Here is a 25,228-nt window from a genome sequence, read left to right as displayed (position 1 = left end):
CAGCAGAATCCAGCCCCAGCACCTGGACCCACTGGCTTGCTCCTCACTCAAAGCCTTGAGCTTACCTCCTTGCTCATCACTTGCCAGCCATGCCATTTCTCTGAAAGTAAACATTTTTAAAACAGTTGGAGGGTAGCATGATATTAGGTTGAAGTCTCTCGGTTTAATGAGCTTTGAGCTGTTTATCTTCTTTCTGCCAATGCAAAGCACACTGTCCACTAGGAATAGTTTCATTCTTGCTTTGCTGCTTCATTCTCCAGCAAGACAATAAAAATTATATTTCAATCCTACCTAACAGTTCTGGATGTTTTTAGTCACCACTCCATCATATCTGCTTGTCTGGCAGCATCTGTTTTTTCTCATGGTTTTAGAGCCATGCTTTAATCACTGGTGAAAATAGCCAAAGTAGGACGAATGCCAAGGAAACTTGAAAGTCAAGGAAAGTGCCTGCAGCATCCACCAGCAATGCCAGGAGCACTGCACTGCATGCAGAGGGCTAGGAGAAACACGTCGAGTTAATTCCTGGTGAAACCAAATATTTGCACTGAGGTCAGCAGATGCAATGGCGGTTTCAGAGTTACAGCTGGGGGCCTGTCCTGCACGTTCATGTTTTCACTGCAGATGCAATCTTTAAAAACCGCTGCTATATTTGGAAACAAAACAAAGCAAATCCAGCAGGGTTTGGAACCTGCCTTGGAAACTCTCAATTAAACAATTTCTACAGTGTAAAATGAGAGATTTCCCCAACATGATTCATCCACCCCAGGGCAGGCATGGGCAATAGGCTGGATGAGCTGGGCACTGCAAGTACCTAGTAAATGACCAGTTGGTATATAAGTAATTGGAATTAGTTATGTATAGGTTACAGAGAAATTTGTCATTATAGAGGCACAGCCTTCTAAAAAGGAAAAGTTGCAAACGGGATGCAGCAAGCAATTAATTACTCACCTACATTCAAGTTGTTGCCATTGCTAAGAGATGGCTCATTTTCATGCGACCCTTGGCAGCTGTATTAAAAACTCTTTTCCTTATTTATTCTTCACCTCTCTGCAGTTGGGTATTGAGTCAGTAAGGCTTTCTGTCCACAGGAGTGGTTTTGTCTTTGAGTAGATATGTTCACTTTCCCTTGCTGCCCTAGGCCTCCAACTTTCTATTCTGTGACTAATTATAGCACATTTTATTTCCTCTTCCTTTTCCAAGTCCCATGAAAGGCACAAAGCCTCTGAACTGGTTATGCTTTCTTCTGTGCTCAAGCTTGAAGCTCCCGTTAACTTGAGGATGAGAAATGGCAGCAACAGGGAAACAAGAACAAAGCTTGTTTCTGTTTTATTCCATTCTAGTCTAGTCTATTTGATTCAATTCAATTCTAAGCTGTTGTCAGCCCTGGAGAGGTTTGATACCTGGAACATCAAGGACCAAAGCCTTTGTGAATGTTTTACCTCATTAGAATATTTCTTTAAAAATCAGAGACCATAGGCATTTGGCAAGAGAAGAAGTCCTCTATACCTAATGCTCTAAATAGCTTAGAGGAACATTTCTGCTCTGCTGAGTATGTGTTAAATAACGTAACAGCGGATTTCCACAACCAGGATAAACTGTGAGCAAACCCTTAAGGATTAATGAGGAGGAATCTGCCTTAGCTGTTTCATGGTGAGGATTGCTTCACTGTATCCATAATTCTCAAATCCAAACAAACAGAGTGGTGTTACTCTGGGCATCTTATGGAGCCTGCTAAGTTCATTCACTCAACGCAAAATTTAATTGAGATCTTTGGAGGGTCTAATTTGAATCTTTTCTTTTGTAAAACTCCTCAGCTGCCCATGGATCTGTCTTACTTGGCTTTAGACTTCTCTGATGTTCACATCCAGCTTTACCAGCAGCAGGGGTTTTTTTGACTCAGAGGGACACTGGATGAAGCAATGCCCTAGATCCATACAAACTCACACAGAAAACTGCCTCATTTTGCACCAACTTCTCTTATTTTACCTCACTGCTCAAGATCCCCCACATTTCTAATGTTGGAGTCTCCTGTCATTTTTCTGCAGGCTCAGAAATCCCCTCCCAGCCATCTCCCAGGTTGCCATGAGCTTCCTTTATTGTTAGCTGAGATGCAGGTACTCACCTGGTGTAAATCTCTATCACTAATTAGATTACAGAGTGTGGCAGTGACCTAGTCTAACTGGGTCATTAGCATGAAGTCAAACTCAATAGGAAATGAAGCCTATGGTTTAGTGGACAGGAACATTGACCTTGGAAAGAGCTTGCCTGGAGAAGTTGTGACTTCATTGTCCTTTGAATTCTTCAAAGCTAGACTGGGTAGCTTTCCAAAAGCTGCCAAATAAAAACAGTAGCTACCCAACAGAAACTGACTGGAAATGGATGCTTTATGTCACCAGAAGTCAAACTGAAGTTTCACGATGACCTATCATGTGCTCAGCATCTGTGATCTAGATCACACTGTGGTTTTGTATGAACAGAAATGGCCTGAATCTTCTCTCCTTCACCTCAGCAGAAATCAGGATATCTCCAGTGAAACTCTACACTGTAGGGGAGGGTGGTCAAGGGTCCTTCAGTTCTCTGCTTCCACAGATGCAGTCCCACAGCAGCACGAACAGCCCTCCTCCTCAGGGTGATCTCAGAAATGAAACATTTAATCACGTCAGTTACGGTCCCAGGTCCTGTGAATTCCCTCTGACCGGAGAGACATAATTTTTTTTTTAAATGTAGTTTAATTTGAAACCCTAAAGGTGCTCAGGGCATCATGTGAGTCCTTCAGGCTTTCATGCAAAATAAATATTAACATCAATAATGAATAATTGCAACATGATCATTAACATCAGCACTAATGACTGCCAATGGGTGACTGAGAACTGAGCATAGAGTTATTCCAGAAATAACATCCGTAGGTGGGTCTTTCATTACTCGAGGGCATACTAGAACTTAAAAAAATGAAATAGGAATTTTGCAGATCAAGTTATGCTAAGCAGAAACAGAATGTAAAAATTCCAGAAAAGTTTTGCGTTTTGCTTTTTTCTTTTATTTAAAGATGTCAAAAAGGAATTGGAAAAATATGGACTTTGACCCAAACTCTATTCCAAATTTCCATGATGAATCTGCGCAGTCCTTTGCACCTAAAATTTCTGATATTGCCAAGGACAACGGCATGTGTTTTCCCATGCGTGGATGGGATAAGGCATCAAGGGATGAGATGTCAAGAACTTTCTGTTACTTATTTGCCCTTCCAATGACCAGAGACTCCAAAGAAAGACACTGGCCTTCAACATTTCTACATTCAAAAACAAAACACGGGGCCATGGAATTACACTTGCTAGAATTCTATTTTAAAAAAATCATATTGAGGAGTGACTGACATACAGAAGGCCTCTGCATGCCTCTGGAATCCACTGCTCCTCAATCTTAATTATGATTTTTATGTTAATTGAGCACTCACTAGCTCTGAACAAGCCACCTAACATCTCAATGTAACAGCGTTACCATATGTAAAATGAGCAGAAACATACCTTTTAAGCAGTTCACAAGCATCACAGAAGAATTAACTTGACATTAAAACATTGTAAAAAATTTACAGAACAAATTGATAATAACACAAAATTGAGGGGTTGGTCAAAAACAATGAGGCAAAGACTAAATAGATGAAGGCACATTCAACAAATAAGTATAGGCTTAGTGCGTAAATCACGAATTGCTGTGGGGTACCTCATTTCCGGCAGGACAATTTCGAGCTAAATAAAAGGTGTTCCTGTCCCTTTGCTCCTCACTCAACTGTACCACTCAGTTGGCAAGGTAAGTGTTACCTATTAGCATTGTTCCTTGGTACCAATAGTTCTCATTTGTTTTTGGTCAAGCAATGAATTGAAATGTATCTTTGTACGGTGTTGGAAAAGATGACCTTTAAAGGTCCCTTCCAACCCAAACTATTCTATGATTCTATGATCTACAGCTCTCTCTGAAATCCAGATTTTCCTAGCCTGTTGGTCTATTGCTTATTGCAAAAGACAGTTGGTAAGAGAGAGCACAGTGGAAAATAAGCTTATTGGGATGGAAATTCAGGTCTTCATGGATGACCACAGGAAAGTTAGTTTCTAGGATAGTTCAAAAGATGCACAAATATTGCTCGGGTAGTGACAGGTGGCTTGATTTCTCTAAGGATCTTTTTTTTGCAACTTAAGACAAATAAATAGGAAGCAGTGTGTGATATGGCTATCACCCGTGGGCCTAGACAGCAGCATTTGTATGCCAAAATAAAACAGATCTATAGACTTGGAAAGATGGGTTGTATCTGAAAGTACGCTGTTTCAGGTCCTCGATCCTTCCAGCTTTGACTACACTACAAAAAACATGTGCTCTAGTGGATGTTGCTCTACTGGATGCTGCTCCATCGTGAAGAACAGAACAGTGTGCTGCAGCCAGCCGTGCCAGAAGAACATCTGCTGCAGCCCGTGCCAGCAGTCCTGCTGCTGCGACCCATGCCAGAAGCCCTGCTGTGACCCCTGCCAGCAGTCCATCTGCTGTGACCCATGCCAGAAGCCCTGCTGTGACCCCTGCCAGCAGTCTGTTTGCTGTGACCCATGCCAGAAGCCCTGCTGTGACCCCTGCCAGCAGTCCGTCTGCTGTGATCCATGCCAGAAGCCCTGCTGTGACCCCTGCCAGCAGTCTGTTTGCTGTGACCCATGCCAGAAGCCCTGCTGTGACCCCTGCCAGCAGTCCGTCTGCTGTGATCCATGCCAGAAGCCCTGCTGTGACCCCTGCCAGCAGTCCGTCTGCTGTGACCCCTGCCAGAAGCCCTGCTGTGACCCGTGCCAGCAGTCCTGCTGCGACCCGTGCCAGAAGCCCTGCTGTGACCCTTGCCAGGAGTCCTGCTGCGACCCGTGCCAGAAGCCCTGCTGTGACCCGTGCCAGCAGTCCTGCTGTGACCCATGCCAGAAGCCCTGCTGTGACCCCTGCCAGAAGTCCGTCTGCTGTGACCCGTGCCAGAAGCCCTGCTGTGACCCTTGCCAGCAGTCCTGCTGTGACCCGTGCCAGAAGCCCTGCTGTGACCCTTGCCAGCAGTCCTGCTGTGACCCATGCCAGAAGCCCTGCTGTGACCCATGCCAGCAGCCCATCTGCTGTACCAAGGTGTGCCAGAAGTCCTGCTGCTGCTGTGGCCAGCAACCCTGCTGCTCCTGTGGCTGCCGCCCCTGCTGCTGCTCTGGATGTCTGTCTTGCTGCTCCTACATGGTGAAGAAACCCGTTGTGGTGTGTTGCAGCCCCATGCAAAACTGCTCTCCCATGAGGAAGTATTGCATACCCATCCAGCAGTGCTGTACCACAATCAAGAAGTGTTGCTGAGCCAACTCTGGGTAGCAAAAGCAGCTTTGCTGGCTCCCATCTCTGGCGTGCATCAAGAATAGGCACAAGGAGATGAAAACCTGCTCATTTGCTTCTGGTTCACATGACAATGGAGTAAATGCCTAGTGATTCTCTTCTTGTTTTCAAACTTAAGCTGTCTTCTTTCTGTCCTTTAATTATTGAACATCTGCAATGCACTTGAATATATCAACCATTGTATAAGGCAAAGAGCTATTAGATATTAGTGGGGCTGTTAATTCTCTCATTGGTGTATGGGACTTCGGACACCTTTGCTGTTAACGTGATCATTCTTCATTTTCTCTTGTGACTTGTAGACAATAAAACTTAGCATTAAGCAAAACACAAAACCTTGTCTTTTGGTTATTCTTACGTTGCTTTGCCCAGAATGTGTCCTCATTCTGGTGCCATTTTCTATGCCTTCAGCCAGGCTCCTGACATGCTCCTGTGGCACCGACTAACATATAAGAAACAAAGAGCTGCCCAGCCATGTTTCCCATTGGCATAAATTAGGTCATATCTAAAGACAGCAAGCAAAGCAGTATGATCCCTTCTTGCACCTACTGATCATCTGCCTCAGCTCAATTTTTACTATAAAATTAAATGGTTAAGTCAAATAAAACTCAAAGGACATGACTGAATGAAGCATGCATAATTCCACCATCTGAAAACGCACCACTCCATAAGATGTATAGGAACTCATCCCTGATACTAGAATAGGTATTTCAGTAGGTACTGAGATGAATTCACTACTCACTGAATAGCAGGCACCATCTTCTTCCACTACCATCTTCAAAAATAAAATTTCAGAAGACAAGTTAAATCAGTGAATTATTTTTGTGTGAGCAGAGATTTTCATACACAGTGTTCCTGAACTACAAGTAGTGGAATGAAACCCAGCTGTTAGCATACAACTTAAAAGCTTCATTCCTAAAATAGCACACACATGAGTCAACAGTCCCTTTTCTACCTGGCTGGGACTTCCTTTACTATTAAAATTCAGGACTCAGCTGTGAATTGTATGTCTCAGGAAAATGCCTTGAGCACTGTCTTGATTGCTTCCCTCAACCAAATCTTCAGAGCATACACAAAGTCTGCATTAGAATAATCTTCTCTACCAGGTTAGACTCTTCTGAAAACATTACTCAGGTCTTTAGAAGTTTTTTATTAATAAGTAAATCAGGTACAATACACTGGCAGAAGGATATTCTATACCATATCATAACATACTATATCAGCAGTGCATTCTGTTAAGGAATTCCTGTGAATACTAATCTCATCATATGCTGGAAAAGCTGCCATGACAGATTCCTCCCCATTCACAAAGGTACTGTAGCTCTCAAATTCATGTAACCACTATGGAAGTTTACAAAGACATCATGGCATGCCATGGCATGGCATGGCCTGGCATGGCATGTAAAAGGGATTTAGTGTAGAAGTATGTTATTTCTGACCCAGCTATACATTAAATGCCAGTATATTCTCAATATCTGTATAAGACCCTGATTAGCAACAGCCTTGCAAGGTTCACAACCATTTCTAAGAAAGACATGGACCTGTTGGAACAGGTCCAGAGGAGGGCCACAAAAATCATCACAGGGCTGAAACACCTCTCCTATAAGGACAGCCTGAGAGAGTTGGGGTTGTTCAGCCTGGAGAAGAGAAGGCTCGGGGGGCACTTCACTGCAGCCTTTCAATACTTAAAGGGGGCTTTAAGAAAGTATCTTTCTTAAAGGTGGGGACAGACTTTTTAGTAGGGCCTGTAGCAAAAGGACAAGGGTAAATGGTTATTATAAAGGAGGGTAGATTCAGAACAGATAGAAGGAAGATATTTTTTACTCTGAGGGTGGTGAGACACTAGCACAGGCTGCGCAGAGAGGTGGTAAATGCCCCATCACTGGAGACATTCGAGGTTGGGTTGGACAGGGCTCTGAGCAACCTGATGGAGTGGGAGATGTCCCTGCTCATGGGGTCAGACTAGGTGACCTTTAAAGGTCCCTTCCAACCCAAACCGTTCTATGATTCTATGATTCTAACACAGGGATCATCTTGGCCAATATGGCGACAATAAAGCCTGATTAAAAGGTAATGAATGACTTATTCAGTGGATGACATGTTTGAGGGTTTACACAAAGAGGGCATTACTTCCTGCAGGCAGGTATCTGGCTATTATCACATGACCGAAACAATGCTTCCCTAGGGACAATTCCAGAAGAGACACCCAATGTCATAAGAGGTCATGTTCACATCTTGGGAAGAAACTACATATCCCAGCCACCAGGGATCAACTGCCACCACTCCAGCCTCACACTCAGAGTCCACTGAACGTGATGGCAGCCTTAATTTGCCATGAATAGATGCTGCCTCCGCATCTTGGGACTCTCATCTTATATTGGTGTCCCCTGTCATCGGATGAAAACTCCAACACCTCCTCCTTCTTCTCACATGGAGCTGTCCTGGCTCTGCACATGTCCACAATTCCTTCCCCCATCTCCAAGCCTGCTTCATAATATCTACCTTGACTCCAACCATCTTACCCATTCCCTGCTGACTGTTCAGTCAAGCTTTGCAAGCACAGCAGCCTTTGCCTTAGCACACTGCAGCCAAAACAACTATAAGCAATTGCTGAAAAAGTCCTGTCAAGTGTCTGAACTCAGAGCATCTGTGAGATACTAGCTGGGCTCCTGAGGTACAGGGGAAAGGCACAGAGAAATGCACTCAGGATTGGATTTCCAGTCTTGAACCTCATGCTTGCCTACAGTGACACAGAACCAAATTGTTAGTGTGAAACACTCAAATGTGATCATCACAAATACGATTAAATACAAGCTGTCTCGGTCTCACAGACCTTAGAAATAGTCTCAGAAAATGGAGTGTATGGAAACAGCAGAGAAAAAAGCTAACGTGTGCACTACTGCTTTGAAAGCTCCTTAATTTAGACTTAATCCATCTCTTTCATGGATTTTCATCCATGGATGAAAATGAAAAAAATTCTTAATAGTTTAGTAGAAATAAAAAGCAGGGCGTGTCAGGACCAAACACCATGGAGGGAGACCTAAGAACAAGACTAAGAAAGGAGAAAATCTTCAGTCTTAACTTTGACCAGATAGCCACATTTCAGAGGCTGGAAAAAAGGATTCACATAGACCCATAGCCTCCACTTGTTCCCCAAAATCCCAGCCAAGTGCAGAGGGGACACAAGTGGTGACAATTCCAAGTTCCAGGCATGGTTCTCCAACTGCTTCAGCACCCACCTCCCCTGGGCACATTGTTAAGTGTCTCTGTGTCTCAAGGTCATTCTTTGGGAAGTGGATAGCAATACTTTACAGCTACCTCTGGTTCCCATTAATGCAAATTCACTAGAAAATTTGCACCTGTTGTTTGTATGTACAACTAATTACAGTGCAGAATTGAGGTGGTGAGCAAACAGAAAGAGGTAAAGATTAAATACCGGAAGACACGTGACAGGCATATACTGGGTGATACAGAGTGAAGTCAGAATTGCCAAAGAATGCCTCATTTCCAGGGGGATGTCTTTGAAGCATATAAAAGGCTCCCCATCACAGTGGTCTTCATTCACTCATCTTGACTTCTCCTCTCTTGTCCTCACTGGTCAACAGGGTAAGTCAGAGCTTACCACTTGCCTTTTCATTTGCATTCTACTGTACTTCTGTGTGCTTTTGCAGGAAGCCATCCAGGATTTCCTGTACTGTCTGGTTTGGGACCAATTTTGAGAGACTGGTTTTGGGATCCACCTGGGTGGTTTCTTTCTGGCGGAACCAGTATTGGACAAATGCACCAGTGTCCAATGCAAAAATGTGGAGATCTCAGGGAGAGGCTGTCATGGGATTCTGGTCAGTAGGGACTTCCCCAGCCAGTTTGAGATGGACTTTGGGATAAGCATGTTTTAAGCTGCCTAAACAACTGGGAGATTCAGGCAGAGAAAAAAAGACTCTCTCTGTTTCTTCCAGCTTTGCCTACACTACTACCAGCAACATGCCCAACGGAGGCTGTGGATGCTGCGGTGGAAATAACTACACCGTGTGCTGCTACAGCAGCCCAAAGTGCTGCAAGACACCAATGTGCTGCTCACCCATGCAGTGCTGCCGCCCCACCACCTACTGCATGCCCATGCAGACCTGCTGCTACACCATGAACAATAACGGAGGCTGCTGCGGCGGCGGCAGCGGCTGCTGCGGCAACTAAGCCCACATGGCAAAGGGCAGGCAGGGCTGCACTGCCTGCTGCTTCCCTCATGGCTCATTTGATGTTGGATATGGATATGGATACTGCCATGAACGCTCTTCCTCCTTTGCTTAGAGACTGTAGATCACCTCTCCTCTTTGTCTGCCTGTAATCACCAAATGCTTGTAATGTGCTTTGAAGTTGCTACCCACTGATCAGTGTGATTTTCCTTTGTAAGCACTAGTCCTACTGTTAATTTTCCTCTTGGTGTGTGGGATCTTTAATTCTTTTCATCACTGTTTTGCTTGAATCTGTCTGAAAAACAATAAAGTCTGTAGTCCATGACCCTGCAAAACTCTTGGTGGTTATCTGTTTGCTAGCTGGTGAATCCAGAGTGTATCACTGCACCTATCACCTTTTCTTCGCATTTTTTTCCAGTTTTGGGATGCTCCTGTCTAAAAGGTGCTAACTAGGGGAGGGTGCCTACACAAAGAAAATCATTTCACCCCTGATGCAGTTTTGAGCTTCTGCATGGGTCTATTCAAACAAAAGCTGAGTGTCTGTTATTTCTGCAAGCAATATTTCTCCTCTCACTATGAAACTACAAAGAAATAGGAAGAAAATAATACATAAACTTGTGAAGGATGTGAATTTCTTCTGAAACAGTTTGACACAGGCACATCCCAACTAGGAAAGCTCCATGTATTTTAACCAGCTAGAGTTCTACTTCAGAACCTACAGGCAGCCCCTATAAATAGTTTAAGATTTATCAGATGGAGGTCTTGCTTCTGCTAAAATGTCTGGGTTACCAGATATTGAGTTGAAGTGTTAGAACAAATGGTGAGAAACCTCTACTGTCTTCAAGAAGCGACTGGGTCAGTAAGAGCTGTACTAAAACATAGCATGCAAGGTCTGCACCGCAGTCTGCATTCTGTGTCTAACGCCCTTGCTGACTCTGTTTCCACATTGCTTCAGTCCCTTCTTTGCATTAAGATCCATAGCCCACTCACCAAAGACCATTTGAGTACCTAGGTTACACAAATGGCTGGACACAATTATCATGGGTGGGAAATGCCCATCTAGATCATCACTTCCTCATGCAGTTGCAGGATTTGCCAATGAGAACTTTCCCTCTGGAGGCACAAGTGAAGTGCGCCCCTTTGCTTCTGCCCCATTAATTCCTTGTAAATTAATTAGTTCTCTTGGGCAGGCAAGTGTATGTCACCTCAGAGGAGGTGTCACCTCTCAGAGGAGACCTGCTGGAAAGAAAATGCCATGCGTGTTCTTGTACCCTGTCTGGAGAGGTTGCAATTACATGTGTTGCTTCTCCACCATTTCACTCAAGGAATTACTCTCATTCCAGGAAAGCCTGGAAAGGAGCTGGTTGCATTTACTGCAGGGGCAAATTGGCACTAAAATCACAACCTGCTCCCCCTTGCACTGTGCGGAAAATAAACCAAGGCTCCTGTTAGCATCCTTGGGACTGGTAGCCACTCATCTAGGAGGACCCCTCTTCAGAGGACCCCAGGGATCCTGGAAGGTGTCAGGCAGGAGGCAGGGAACTCGCCAGGCAGGCTCCACCATCCTCTCATTAGGCAGCACTCCTCTCAGGATAATGTGGCGAGGGCTTCAAATGAGAGCTGCAATTTTAGGTCATGGAAAAAATTCCTTCCAAATACCCTGTGTTCCTGCCATCATTCAGCCCCACAGCAAAGTGCATTGGAGGCAGTAGCTGGCAATAAACAACCATTCATCCACCCTGGCTCAGTTGCTCAAGGCTCTGCCTTACCTTGACCTTCCTCCCTTCTTCTTTCCCTCCCAGAAAATGGTTTCACCTCAATAATATCTCTTCCTGCATCACTTTTGAGTCCCTGCCTCCCACTTAGCTCTATCACCCCAGTTAGGACCAGTTTCGTGTGCTTGTCATATCTCTTCCACCTTCATCTTCCTCTCACTCTCTCAGTCCATGCTGAGCTCCTTCATTTACAACTTCCAACACCCACAAAGAGTCCTGCACAACCTCCAACTCTAAACAACCCTCCCTCCCTGCTGAGGAGCTGTGCAGGGGTGGTCCTGCTTGGTGCCAGGGCTCCAGCACACAAGGGGATTTCAGCTGGATGCAATGGGAGGTTGCAGGAGGGACATGCTGACTTGCAATGCATCATGCCCAGTCCCAGAGCCATGACTCCTTGCGTTGCTGCTTGCACAGGCAGTGCTGCCCCTTAGCTTTCTAATTAAAATGCAAATTATTCTAAAGTGAATATTCAATTCAGAGTTTTTGAAAATGTTTCTAGGAAAGCAGCCCCAGCAAAGCAGAGCAGGAAGTGAAGCATTCTTGTGTTAGTGATGCCCATGTGCAAACCTAAACCCCCCAAATTGGAGGATTTTCAGAAGTTTAGGCAAGCCAAAAGATAACGATGGCTTCGGCATCACAAAGATGCCCTTAGCATGCATGAGGGCAAGATGATCTTGCATGGAGTCACATGCAGGTGACTGAGACCCAGGAGCCAGCATGACTCCCGACACATCCCAAACACATGGTCTTCTTGTTTCCTCTTCACATGCATGTCCTGTGACAGGGAACAAACATACCTATTTTGACGAAATTTTCCAAATATTTGTTTCAAACACCAGTCCAATGAAACAGCACATCATATGTGCAAAAGACGCAACCCAGGGGATTCAGTTTCAGCTCTTACACTGATTCAGCACCAGCCGCTGCTGAGTAAGTCCATTAGCATCTTTGGTCATCGCTGTCTGCATTTGTCAAACAGATACGAGGACACATTTTTTGGCTGCCTTGCAAAGCTTCAGAGAGGACAAATTCATTAGTATTCATAGAAGCCCTTTGATTATCTGCAGGCTAAACAATTATGAGGCAAAACAAAGGTAGTGATCACAAATAATATGGCAAAGAATAAATACCAGAAGACACGTATAGCTAAAAAGTATGGGTTTGGGTTAGTAAACAGGGATGTTCAAATGGTCAATGGCTGTCTCACTTCCAGGAGGAAGGTGTCTAGGACTATAAAAGGTCTCCTGGCCCAGCTCACTTCATTCGCTCATCTTGTCTTCCCTTCACGTCTCCTCACTCTTCAGCAGGGTAAGTGAGAGCATCTAAATCTTCCTTCCTTTACACAGAAGAAAAATGTTATGTATATCTTATAACAGTATCCAAATATAACTGGGTAACTGGACTGGGACTTAGGCTGAAGTTGGGCTTTTATGAACTGTGTACTAGGAATTATGGGGATGAGCTAGAAGCATTAAAGTATGGAGAGGCTATAGGAGTATTAGCAGGGCCACGCAGAGCAAGGGGACCAAGAACGTTTCAGAAGGGCCCAGACTGAGGACTATGTGCACTGCGCTGTGTGATTCTTGCTAAGACATTAGGGATGCCTTGGTATGAGTAGGTGGACATGTACATTACAGGAAAAAGACAGAGTTACAAGCAAGATTTACTACAAAGAAGATAGCACTCCGTTTGAGCTCCTTGAATCTCCGAATTTAGCATAAACAGAGCTTTAAATTATTTCCGTATTTCCAAATATCCTGCTCCCAGCCATAGACAGACTCTCTCTGTTTCTTCCAGCTTTGCCTACACTACTACCAGCAACATGCCCAACGGAGGCTGTGGATGCTGCGGTGGAAATAACTACACCGTGTGCTGCTACAGCAGCCCAAAGTGCTGCAAGACACCAATGTGCTGCTCACCCATGCAGTGCTGCCGCCCCACCACCTACTGCATGCCCATGCAGACCTGCTGCTACACCATGAACAATAACGGAGGCTGCTGCGGCGGTGGCAGCGGCTGCTGCGGCAACTAAGCCCACATGGCAAAGGGCAGGCAGGGCTGCACTGCCTGCTGCTTCCCTCATGGCTCATTTGATGTTGGATATGGATATGGATACTGCCATGAACGCTCTTCCTCCTTTGCTTAGAGACTGTAGATCATCTCTCCTCTTTGTCTGCCTGTAATCACCAAATGCTTGTAATGTGCTTTGAAGTTGCTACCCACTGATTAGTGTGATTTTCCTTTGTAAGCACTAGTCCTACTGTTAATTTTCCTCTTGGTGTGTGGGATCTTTAATGCTGTTGATGTATTGTACTCCCTTTTCTTGACTTAATCTCCAATTAGTCATGAAAGACAATAAAATTTTTAAGTTATGACACTGCAGACTTCCGGTATATGTTGATTCATTTATCTTTGTCTTTTAAACTATAGCTCTGGTCTGGGACTTTTTTTGCATTTGCTTAGTTTCTGAATATAATGAATTTTTCAACTATTTGTCATGCTACTGATGACAGCACGCCAGTATATGCGGTCAGCTTGTTGGGTTAGTCTCTCATCTGGGGAAAAATAGTGCTTGCTAGTGTCAATACGTTATCTAAGCTACAGGAGTATCCTCTTGGCCATGCATTTTCATGCTATCTTTCCCCTGCTTATGACTTTGAAGATACACAGTCGGTGATCGAAGCATGTGTATGGTCCTAAAGCCAGAGCTAAAGATTTTCTGATAGCTATCTTTTTTTTTTTTCAGAGCTATCTTTTCTGATAATGGAAATCTTTCCAGTGAATTTGCTGAACTTTAAAGCAGGCTTCTTAAAAGGCTTGATATCTTGTCAATAAGATTAAATACACCAGCAAGCATGGTCTGCATGGTGCAGGGAGGGAGTTATTGAAAGAAGTGGAGATATAAGTCTAGCCTGAAGGATTCAGAAATACTATCTAATTTCATCTGGAATTCTATTAAAATGTGGCAAATTTTAAGAGATGAGATTCAGAAATGAAATATTTGCACTTTGTGATTTGTAAAACCTTCAGGAAGGGAAGTGACTCCAAAACATCTCTTCTAACATGCAAAAATCCCAAAACAGCATAATGTTGGGACTGTGGTAATGAGTTATAAATTTAAAATCCTTGTTGGCCCTTAACAGATACCAAGGTATTTTCTGTCCTTACATGCAAGTCCCATGGCTTCCTGCAAGGCAATTACATTTTTCCTGTAGCTAAAGAATAAATTATCTCAGTGGCAGCAAAGTCATCAAGTCCAAGCACGCACCCTGGAATCACACCCCTGAATTCTGCACATGCTTTTCCCAGTGATTCAAACCCAAACGCATCTCTTACAGAGGCTCTCCTGTAGAGTGAGCACATGGAAATACCTTTTGCACTGAGAGCCCCAGGGCTGCTGTGAGAGATACTTTGCTGGTACTTAAAAAATGTCTTGACCATCCACAGAAATGCAAAGTGGAGCAGCTTCCATCGAAAATGAGTCAAAGCAGAAATGTCAGAATGGTGGATATGGTGCTTGAAAAAGCCTGAAATTGTTAGTTCATGAGGTTAGCACTCCTCTGTGGTGTCCTCATTCCAGATATGCAGCACATAAAAGGGTTTTTGGTGTTGTACACATTCACTTGACCGAGGTGCTCCTCACTTGGAAGGGAATTAATTCATTTAAATAGGGGATTATACATCCCATCTACAGCCTGACGTAGTCTCCCCCTGTGTCCTGGTGTCCATATGGATCCTGTATGCAGAACTCACATCTTCCAGTCATCCATACTACATCTGCCATTCATCATGGTCCAGATGTCACCCTTGATTCCCTCACCATTTCTCTGGCTGTCTGGTTTCTCTGCATTCTGGAAGGTGATGAGCATCATGTGCAGATATCACAGACCTTCTCTGACAAACAAGGTCCAACCTGCAGCCCAATCTGCAAAGCCAGCTGGAAAACCTCCGGTGTTTTCTCACAGAAAATTTCAACTTTCCACTAACAAATCAAAAGCCAAAGATTTTTCAGATGGAAGCTTATGAAAGAAAAAATAAACCCCTATTGGTAGATAACATTTTCAGTGTCAGAAGTTGGGTTGGCTTGGCAGAAATTGCAGTTTTCAAAGAACTAATTGTACTCTCTGCACTTTTTTAGATGCCTTCTGCAACTTCAGTGCTAGGGTACTCCATGAAGAAAGGTCATCGTATCAAGACAACGTTGTTAATTAAAATCTGATGTCTGTTTTTAAAGAACAGGAGCATTACAATACAAGTTTCAAATGATGTTTTTACTGAATCTTGCTAATCCAGAATTCAGAATTTTTTATACATAATAAACAAAGTCCACTTGGAGTCCAGCTTTACAAAATAAAATCACAGTTTCACAAAGTTACCATAGTAAAAAGAGGTTTTCCCACTTCTAATTATATTCAAGTAGAAATGATAACTGAGTGTAGCCCCTGTTCCATCACAGGGCACTTCCAGCTGCAGACAACCGTACCATGGCATGAAGTGTGGAGCGGGGCATGAAGAGGCAGTAAAATCATCTTATCTCTGCTGCGTGTCAGGCTGGATTTCCAGCTGTGGGTAAAACACCTAGAAAGCAGTCTGGGGAAAAACTCCAGCTCCATGGAGCACTCCACAAACATAATAATTCCTGGTTTAGAGTTGGTCAGGGTGGTGTTAAGCTGAAATACAGTTGAAGAATCAATTGCTTCTTATTAAAAACAGAATTCAACTGGTTTTCCAATTTTTCCTTTTTAAAAAAAAAAAAAAATTGCTTTTTATTTTGTCAGGAAGCTTACTTGTTTTCAGTGATAGATTTTTCCCTGTTTTCTTTCAGTCCCATGAAAAAACATTGCCATTTGCATACCTCTGCACCAACACCCTGTTTCAAGACAAGAGCTATTGTGCACCTGGACATGGGACTGAAGACCAGGACTCCTGGGCCCTTTTGTGGTTTTCCCACTGCCACAAAAGACTCCTTTTGGGCACATTACTCAGCATCACGGTATTCCAGGTATCCTTATCCCAGGATCCCATCTGACTAACATTAGGTAACAGCATATTTGAATATGACCGACGGGAGAACTAATTAGATGATCGCCACTGCATATGCAAAGAGCTAAGCTGACATTACATCAAGGGAGATGCTAATTGCAGCTGATTAATCCAACAGCAAGTGCCAGAAAAAATATACACACAGAAGTGGCACTCACTGCTCAGCTATTAATTCCCATGGCATGCCTCATTTCCAAAAGAGCTCGGTCACATATAAAAGCTTTTGGCCGCAGCCCTGTCCTCAGGACTCAGACTCTCTGCTCAGCCCATCTGTCACCAGTCACAGGGTGAGTTAGATTCTCTCAGCTGTCTCGGATTCCTCACTTTTTTCATAGAAACAGCAAAAAAAAAAAAGTTGGTTGTTTTTTTTTCTTTTTCCCAGACTATTTATCCCCGAGGGCTTGGCCATCTCTGCCACAGGATGCACTACTGTAAAGGCAACAGCGACCAGGACTTGTGCCATGACAGCTTAGCCTGTGGTGAGAAGGGCTGGATGTGGCACAGTTCCACAGGGTGCTGCCACAAAAGCCCCATGGGTGCCACAGACCTGCCCCCTTGCCATGACACCAGCAGCCTCAGCCATGACATTGAAGGGTCCTGCCAGAGAGAGCCGCAAGGCTGCCAGCCCATGGAGCCATGCCCAGCCTGGAGGTGCTGCCCGCCACAGCAAAGCTGCAATTTTGGCAAGCCCCGGCGACGGGTGGAAGTGAGCCATGTACAGCCCGTCTGCCCCCCACCTGTGAAAATCCATCACCGGCCACTGCAGCAGTACCGCCCACCCCTGCACAGCGAGGAGCCAGGTGGCTGCGGCAAGCCCCGGAGGCGCGTGGACCAGTGTCCCGTGGAGGATGCCTGTCCCCCCACAATACTTCATCCCCGGCCACTGCAGCATCGCTGCCCCTGCATCCCGCACTGCCACCCACCTGTCCAGCACTGCTGCCCAACTGCTGCGCCCCTGCTGCTGCATCCCAGCCAGCACCAGCAAAAGCAGGTCCCCCTCTTGCCACCCTGCCTGCAGAAGAAATGAGCACAGGGCCAGCGAGGCACTGGGACCCATCCCCCTCAGCATGGGGGATGCTTTGCCGCTAGCCCAAACCACTGACAGTTCCACCTCCGCTTTTGGCACAATGCAATGCAGCTGTGGCTGATGGCTTGCTGCTGCTCTTTGCACACTGGATTCAGGGTCCACAGTCCCCTGTTTGACCCCAGCACCGACACTTTAAATTCCCAGAGTCCTCCCCTGACAGGGAACAGGCTTTAATCATCCAAACCCCACTTTGTTCTTCCTCAGAGTAGAGCAGCCATTTCTCCCCTCTTCTGAGAAGGTGAGCAGCCTGGGGATGGGGAAACTGAATGGGAAGAGCCTGAACAAGGATGGCGAAACAGCCTGCCATAGATCCACCTTCTCCCATGGGTTCAGTGGATGGATTTCAAGGTTGTTTGAAAACAAGGTTGTACGAGGAAAAAAGTACACACTGTGACTGCAGGAGCATCAAGGACTCCTGCAGTTTTATTTTCTCCCTGTATATTCAAGAATAAAGTTGAAAAAATTTAGTTGACACTTGGTTCCTTTTTTTTTTTTACCCCCAAAAATATTACCAACATTACAATGAGGAGATGTTAAAAGTCATTAAAATTCTCACAAGGAAACTTGTAAATTTAAAATCAAAATCAGAGTTCACACATGAGGATTTCAACTCTGGTTGTAGCAGTTTCACCAGGCTGAACTCCATCTGTGGGCTATAAAATCCTCTCCACTGGGATTATCCATCAGAGGACCAATGGAGGGACTTCACTATCGTCCATCAGCAAGTGATCTAGGTACAATCAGTTTGATCCATAATGTGTGCCATCACCTTCATTAGCCAGATCGTAACACTGCACGAGGAGGCCATCCATCATATAAATGTTAATCATGATAATAAGCCTATGCCCTGGCACGTGAGGTGTGTCTGTGCATGCCAGGAATGACTTTTCACTTCGCACAGCTCTCCACTGCCCAGCTTTTGCAAGCACACAGGTAATGTGCTGTTTCTTTCACACTTTGCCAGAAAAGCCTTCCACTAGGTGCATTAAAATATATATTGTTTTTTCTTTGTATTGCCTAAGCACAGCTCCAGTGTGTTCTCACAGCCACTAGCAATCACCAAAGAAAAAAAGAAATTCATTCTTGTTTTCTTAATGCAGAAAATCACAATTTATTTTTCTCATGTCTAATTTAACCAAATGAAAAAACACTTACATATGAACTTTAACTTCAGCAATCCCTTATTTTATTAGCTATTTTCTTCCCAACCTCTTCTCACTGAAGCTAGTTACCAGGCACCATCCCAGTGCAGTGCCTGAAGGGCTGACTCAGAGCCCATAGACCAAGGGCCAGCTTAGCCATCACACCAGCACTTCCAGGTCAGCTTTGGTCCATCTTTTCTTCCAAGCTGCTTTTTGCCAGCCACCCCAAACCTCCCATCCCAGTTAGTCCATCCTAGCTGCAGGACCATTCCTCCAGCCTGCCCACATCCCATCCTCCAGTAATTTCAGCCGCTCACCCCAGTTCAGTGCCACCTGTAAATTTGCCAAGTCCACCCTATTATCCAGGGCATTAATGATGATGTTAAACAGCACCAGTATCAGCCAGTTTTTCAACCACCATGTAGTTTACCCATCCAGTCCATACCTCCACCAGCTTAACTACAAGGCTGCTGTGGGAGAATGTGCCAAAAGCCTTGAAAGTTGAGGCAGCAGCATCCATCGCACTCCACCATCCACAGAGGCAACCTTTTCATCACCAAAACCCATCAGTGTGATTTGCTTTTGATGACTCTGAGCTGGCTCTTCCCAATCACCTGTTTGTCCTTGAGGCACCTGGAAATGCTCCTCATCGGTAGCAAAAGGGGAAGGCCAGGACATTAGCACTGTGGACATCACAGCTCCTGACTCACAGGCCACCCATCAGCCTCCACTCAGTGCCTTGGTCCTCTGGAGATGGTGAATAAGTACGTTATTACCTGCCTCACGTAGCCGATGTGTGGCTTAAACGATGTGAGTCCTTTATGTGCACCACTTAGTAACTACATTATAATTATGAGATGCTTATCAGGAATCATGAGTCAAGCAGAACATGCCAAGCGCTGGGAACAGCATCCAAATGGAGGAGATGGTTTGTCAATAAATAATTTAGTCCTCGTTCCTGCAGCATGTTTCATTTACAAAGGGAAGACTTGGAACCATATAAAAGGCCTCCGTCCCTTTGCCTCTCACAACCTGCTTCCCTGGTCAGCATCTGCCTTCCCTTGTGAATTGGGTAAGACACATCCCAGAGCAGCTGGGTTCATTTTTGGATGGGTATCTGGGTTCAGGACATCACAGACCTGGCACGCTTGCACTGTCCTTCAGACCATAATCTACACACAAGGGCTAGAGGACAATAGGCTAAGCCAGGAAAGAAGCTATTGGGGGACTTGGGTATGGGATTTACAGCAATGCCACTATATGCTGCAGTGCCTTATGGTTGCTTCTGTTCTTGGAGGAAAAAAAAAACAAGGGTAAGGTCAGAAAGGGGGTTTGGACATAATCTGACCAGTACCAGGGCAACTGCAAGAATTTCTTTTAGATCAAGGCCTTCAGGATAGGTAAGGTTGACCTGTGCACGGCTCACTAAAGCAGCCTTATGGGAAATTAAATGGAAAAAGGAGAGATGGAAATGCAAGCCTATCTGGCCGTGTGTTTTTCAGGTTTTTCTGTACAACTCAAACATGATATACTCTTCTGGAAGAGAATCATACTTCAACTTGAACTCAACCTGGTATGATCCCTCGGGGTCCTGGCTGGACACCCGGCGCACACCCTTCCGCTATGGCTACAACACCTGCTCCTCGGGGTGCGACAGCGAAGGCGTTGAAGGCATGAGCGGGCACAACTACCGTCATTATGGCTATCGGCAGCCAGTCTGCTCTGAGAGATGCCATGGCTATTCTGCAGCTGATTCGTGCCAGGGAGGCAGGGGCTCAAGCTGTGTCAGGAGGCCCACGTACAGCTATGGGTCATCAGGGGGATGCCACAGCTATGGGAGGTCGGTCTGCTCTGAGAGATGCCGCGAGTCCTCAGGTTCATGTTACAGAGGTGGTTCAAGCTGTGTCAGGAGACCCACATACAGCTATGGGTTATCAGGGGGATGCCACAGCTATGGGAGGTCGGTCTGCTCCGAGATGTGCCATGGATCAGGATATCAGGGGGGGAAGCCATGCTACAGCAAGCCAACGCAGTCGATCCCACAGTGCTGCCCAGTGCAGACCTGTCCCTCTCCGGTGCAGCAAGGCTGCATGCCCCTGGCAAAGTGCATCCCAAGCCAGCAGCAAAAGCAGGTCTGCAAAGTGCCAGCCCGGAAGATAAAGTAAAGGAAATGAGGAGTGGGAATGAATGGGAGAAACTTCTCACTCTTGCAACCTTGCCCTGATGGGCAGCATGTCCCCTGTTGCTCACAGATCTCCACTTTTTCTATCATTTTGCTTGTAACGTGCTTTGAAGATGTAACCCACTGTCTCTGTTAAGTGCTATTCACCTCCTTATTTCACAGCAGACATGGAGGCAATAAAAAATTATGGTACACAACCCCCTTGCATCAGTGTTTTCCACTTCATCCCTTTGAATTGCTTCTGTTCCTTTTTGTGGCCAAAGCTGGAGTTTGCAGCTCCCTGTTCCCTCACGTCAAGGCCTCTGGTTGATTCAACCTGGTGTGTTTTTATTCCTACTCCAGACAACTTCCTTGTTGAGAAGTAACTAACAGTTTTCATAACGGACTCTTTATGCAACCCAGCAATTAAATCCTAAGAGACTAATTTAAAAAAAAACCCACACACATCATCAGAAAGGTAAAAATGAGAGGGTCTGCTTGGCACATCATTTCATTCACTGATGAGGCAACAGGTGCCGTTTGACTCGCGTCATAAGCCTCCAGAAAAAAACCTGGGGAAAAAGTTAGGAAGAGGATTCAGGAACAGGAATGGCACAGCTAGTGTAGAGCAAGAGGGGACGCCGAAGTGGGTGGAAGAGAAATGCTCTGGTCCATGGTCCATTAGACTGTCAGAGACCACAAGAGTGACAGATTTTGTCTCAACCCAAAGGAGGAAGCTCCTGCAGGACCTACATGTCTTCAGCAGCTGATACTCAGTGACGCTTGGTGCCATTCTGATGGCTGAGAGATGTTGGGAAAGACCAGGAAGGTGTGAGACCTCTCAGAACTGAAGACTTTGACTGAGGGAGAAATGGGGATCACCTGGCCAGCCATACATGTCAAAGGGAAATTAGAAATGGGCTTGCAGACATCAGGGGGCGACTTGCCGGGACCCACTCTCTCTAACAGGGCAAAAGGCCCCAAACTCCTTGTAAGATATGGCCTGGTAGGGTTAGAAGAGGAATTACCTGGGAAGATTGTTGCAGCAAAGCAGGGATCCGGAGCCAGTGACTCACAGCATCATGTTCCCAGTGGCTCCTCGCACCTCACCCACCCCAGACAAGAGCCTCCATCATCTCCACCTCCCCGTGCGCTGCCTGGCCCAACCTGCAGGACGTGACACATGGCAGAATCAGCCGCTTCACAATGTTAATGGTGGAGATTTCTCCTGCAGCATGATCTGGATAAGGAAAAGAAGTAAAAACAGGCACAGGGTGCACCATCCTGGGATGGAGGTTTTATAGGAGGACACACGGGGGCTACTGACATGCTCTGCCCTGACACTGCAGCAAGCCTTCCTTGTCAACCTCTTCCTCGCTCATATGCAGAGGCTGATGCCAATGCACATTGCAGAGCACACAGTCCCCACCCCAAGCACAGCTCAGTGGGGTGGCCCAGACCTGGGGCAGCCCAAATGCCTACCCCATGGGCAGTGCAGTGGACTGGAATGGCTCAGCTACCCCAGTGCATGCAATGCCACTTGTGCAAGCCTCACGGACCTCTGTGGAAGGAAAAGTGCCAGCAAAGGCATCCAAATCCACTTTCAAATCCCTTTTGGAGCTTGCTGAGCTGGGAAGAGATGGCTGGAGGAGATCTCAGGAGGGCAGCTCCCGCTTTCCACACCCCAGGGCAGAAGTTGTTCTGCTTAAGCTATTTTGATACAGATTTGTCTAACCTCTATTGAGAGGGATTTCACACGAGCAACCCCTGTCTGAAAGAGAAGAGAGATCTTCTTTGTGTTTAAATCACCTCTCAGGGATTTGGGGTTTTGAACTTGTATCTGGGGTGTCCTCCAGATCTTTCTAAGATGTCTTTTTTTTTCTGTGCTTCATTTATCTCCTTCATAAATAGAAAACCAATAACTGACATATGGAAGAATCAAAGAATCATGACCACATATAAGCCACCAAAAAAACCATGATCCAAACTGGAGAACAAACCATCTCCTGAGACTTGTATTAGGACAATTGCAAAGGCAATTCCTTCCATAAAACCAATAAATTACCCAAAGGAAAAAACTTCCATCCACTCAGAATAGGATCAAGGGATGCAGGGAAGCTTCTCCCAAAGACTAGGAGCTTTGCAGGATACATGTGGGGCTCAGAGACCAGCTGTAGGGTCAGTACAGTCTTGTCTTGTACATGGCTCCAAGTCTCTGACGCACATGAGCATCCTCCCCACCAGGCCATGCTCAGGTGGATGTCTCTATCACCGAGAGAAACGATAAACAGGTTTGTCAACATCCAGGTGATCTGGGCTGTAATTAGTGAATTGTGAAAAATAGTTTCACAAGAATTTTTGTTTTTCTGTTGTTTGTGAAATATCCCCATATACATTCTAATCTCCTCATCTATCAATTTGTTCAAGTGATTCAGGTCCATTGGTTAGCAATGAATCTCCTTGACTATTTTATTTTAATTTGATCTGTGCTATTATTAATATTACAGTGGCCTCTAGAGTCCTGGATGAGATCAGGCTTGGTGCGCTCTGTGGGCAGAAGGACACTTTTCTCCCCAAAGCAGTGTTACATCAATGGACGCGTGGATCCCAATGCCCTCCCCAATGTACCTGGGAGGATGGAGGTACAGAAGGAGCTCAAAGAGTCACAACACTTTCCTCCCTACTTTTTTCTCCAATCAAAGTGTAATAAAGGTAACCAACAGCAGATGTTTGGAACAAGTATCATGGGAATGAGACACTGTTGGAGACCTCTTGTCCTTCCAAGCCTCCTGCCTGTATGCTCTCTGTCTCCTACAGGGTTTAAATTCCTTCTGTTTGGGTTAAAATCCTCTCTTTGAGCAAAGAAAGGACTGACTTGAAATATTGCAACACTCCTTTTAGTGCTTCTTTGCTGTTTTACTCAGAAATAGGTTTCTCTGCTACTCCCTGGCCATACCCCACCACCTGTTTGCCCACTTCTGTTGTTCCAACCAGACACGGCCAGCAGGAGTTTGCTTTGAAGTCTCGCATTGCCATGTCCCACTTCTAAATCCTGAACCCAAACTTCAGTGACAGCTTTAGAGCCCAGAGGCAACTCAATGCCTTTTGTAACCCACCAGGGTTGGGTGCCATTGCCCCAGCGGAGGTGAATGGCCAGTGCTGGCACCCCGGGGCTTGGCAGAGGATGCTCACACTCCTTGTTTTCAGGGCACCCCCCACATAGACCAGCCCCAGGCTCTGTGCTCACCTTCTGCCACCCCATCATGTGCTCATACCTGCATCCTTAATTCCCTTTGTCTCCTTCGCCCACTCACAGCCTAGATTTTTTTTCCCAAGCTGCCCAAATGCACTCATTCCTCCTACAGGACATCCTGGCTTTATTTGTTCTCTTTTTTCTCTTTCAAGCCCCTTTATTCTCTGTATTTCTTTGCAAACCAGTCCACCAGCCCACCCCATTATCCTACCTTCCCATCCGCTAATATTTTTGCATTGCCGCCTTAGGCTCATGGCTGCTTTGCATTAGGCACAAGAAGCAGGTAAATGCTTTAGTCAAAGGCAGCAAGACCATCCAGAAACCTCCCCATCACTGTACGTGAACCACACCAGGCGTGGTGGGCAATTAACATTTTTATGGAGTAACGAGAGGAATGGTGATCCCAAAGGTGGGATATTGATCTGCTCATAATACCACGAGTCAAAACAGCAGTGTAAAAACTCTCCAATTAGCAAAGTGCTCAGGGTGGTGAACAATCAAGTCCCTCCAGTGGGAGCTCATCTTGTTTCCAGAGGAAAAATACTGGGCACCCTATAAAAGATCTCGCACCCCATTTCTCCTTATTGTCTCAGCTTTACTTCTTCTCTCGAATTCTTGCTAAACAGGGTAAGTCCAGCTTGATCAAATTTTTGTACTTTTAATGGTCACCAGCTTTGTCCTGATCCTGAGGTCTTGACCACTTCTCTTACATATCTCATCTCTGTGACTATCTCTGGTCACAGTTGCTCAGTACTTCTGCCTAGGTTGTCTTCTTCACATGTGTCTATACATAAATAATAGAAAACAACCAGGAAAACTTAAAACTTATTGTTTCAGATGACTGAGTACAGGACTCTTCAGGTCTAGCTCTGGACTCTGCCTGGCCACCACTTCTCACTAATCACTAAGTCCTTTAACTTCTATCTTATATATTTGCTAAACATAGAAGAGAAAGGAAAGACTTGCTCAAAGGAAGATAGCACAGAGTCCTCTGTACAGGTCAGGGACCATTACGGGCAGACATGCATTGCTAATTTTTCTCTGTTCTTCAGGAACCTGTCTTATAATGAGAATTTATTCTTAATATATAATCCCACCTAAACAGACAACTGTTACTGCTACGTGACAGGCATCACAGTGTCTCTTGCCTTTGCACCCACTCAGAGATGATAGTCTTTCCAGCAGGTCTGCAAAG

The 25,228-nt window shown here is 45.4% G+C and overlaps 3 protein-coding genes across 3 annotated transcripts; all 3 read left to right on the top strand.

The window, feature by feature from the left end:
• The first annotated feature begins 2,417 nt into the window (after positions 1-2,417).
• On the top strand, positions 2,418-13,599 carry LOC126041301 (keratin-associated protein 9-1-like). The gene is given in 5 exon segments (XM_049806779.1): positions 2,418-2,544; positions 3,683-3,810; positions 4,321-5,136; positions 8,960-8,988; positions 13,145-13,599. Coding segments are annotated over 5 exon segments (1,335 nt in total). The 3' UTR covers positions 13,380-13,599.
• A 3,323-nt stretch (positions 13,600-16,922) lies between these two features.
• Positions 16,923-17,417, top strand: LOC126041300 (putative small proline-rich protein 5). The gene has a single exon (XM_049806778.1). The coding sequence runs from the start codon at positions 16,923-16,925 to the stop codon at positions 17,415-17,417; it is 495 nt and encodes a 164-aa protein (XP_049662735.1).
• Positions 17,418-20,142: 2,725 nt separating this feature from the next.
• LOC126041221 (keratin-associated protein 5-3-like) lies at positions 20,143-20,784 on the top strand. The gene has a single exon (XM_049806595.1). It carries the CDS (start codon positions 20,143-20,145, stop codon positions 20,782-20,784), a length of 642 nt encoding a protein of 213 aa, XP_049662552.1.
• The last annotated feature ends 4,444 nt before the right edge of the window (positions 20,785-25,228 follow it).

The sequence above is a fragment of the Accipiter gentilis genome, chromosome 7 (genome assembly GCF_929443795.1).
Source record: "Accipiter gentilis chromosome 7, bAccGen1.1, whole genome shotgun sequence".
Lineage (NCBI taxonomy): Eukaryota > Metazoa > Chordata > Aves > Accipitriformes > Accipitridae > Astur > Astur gentilis.
Note: the sequence above shows the minus strand (reverse complement) of the source record. Positions and strands in the feature narration are given on the sequence as shown.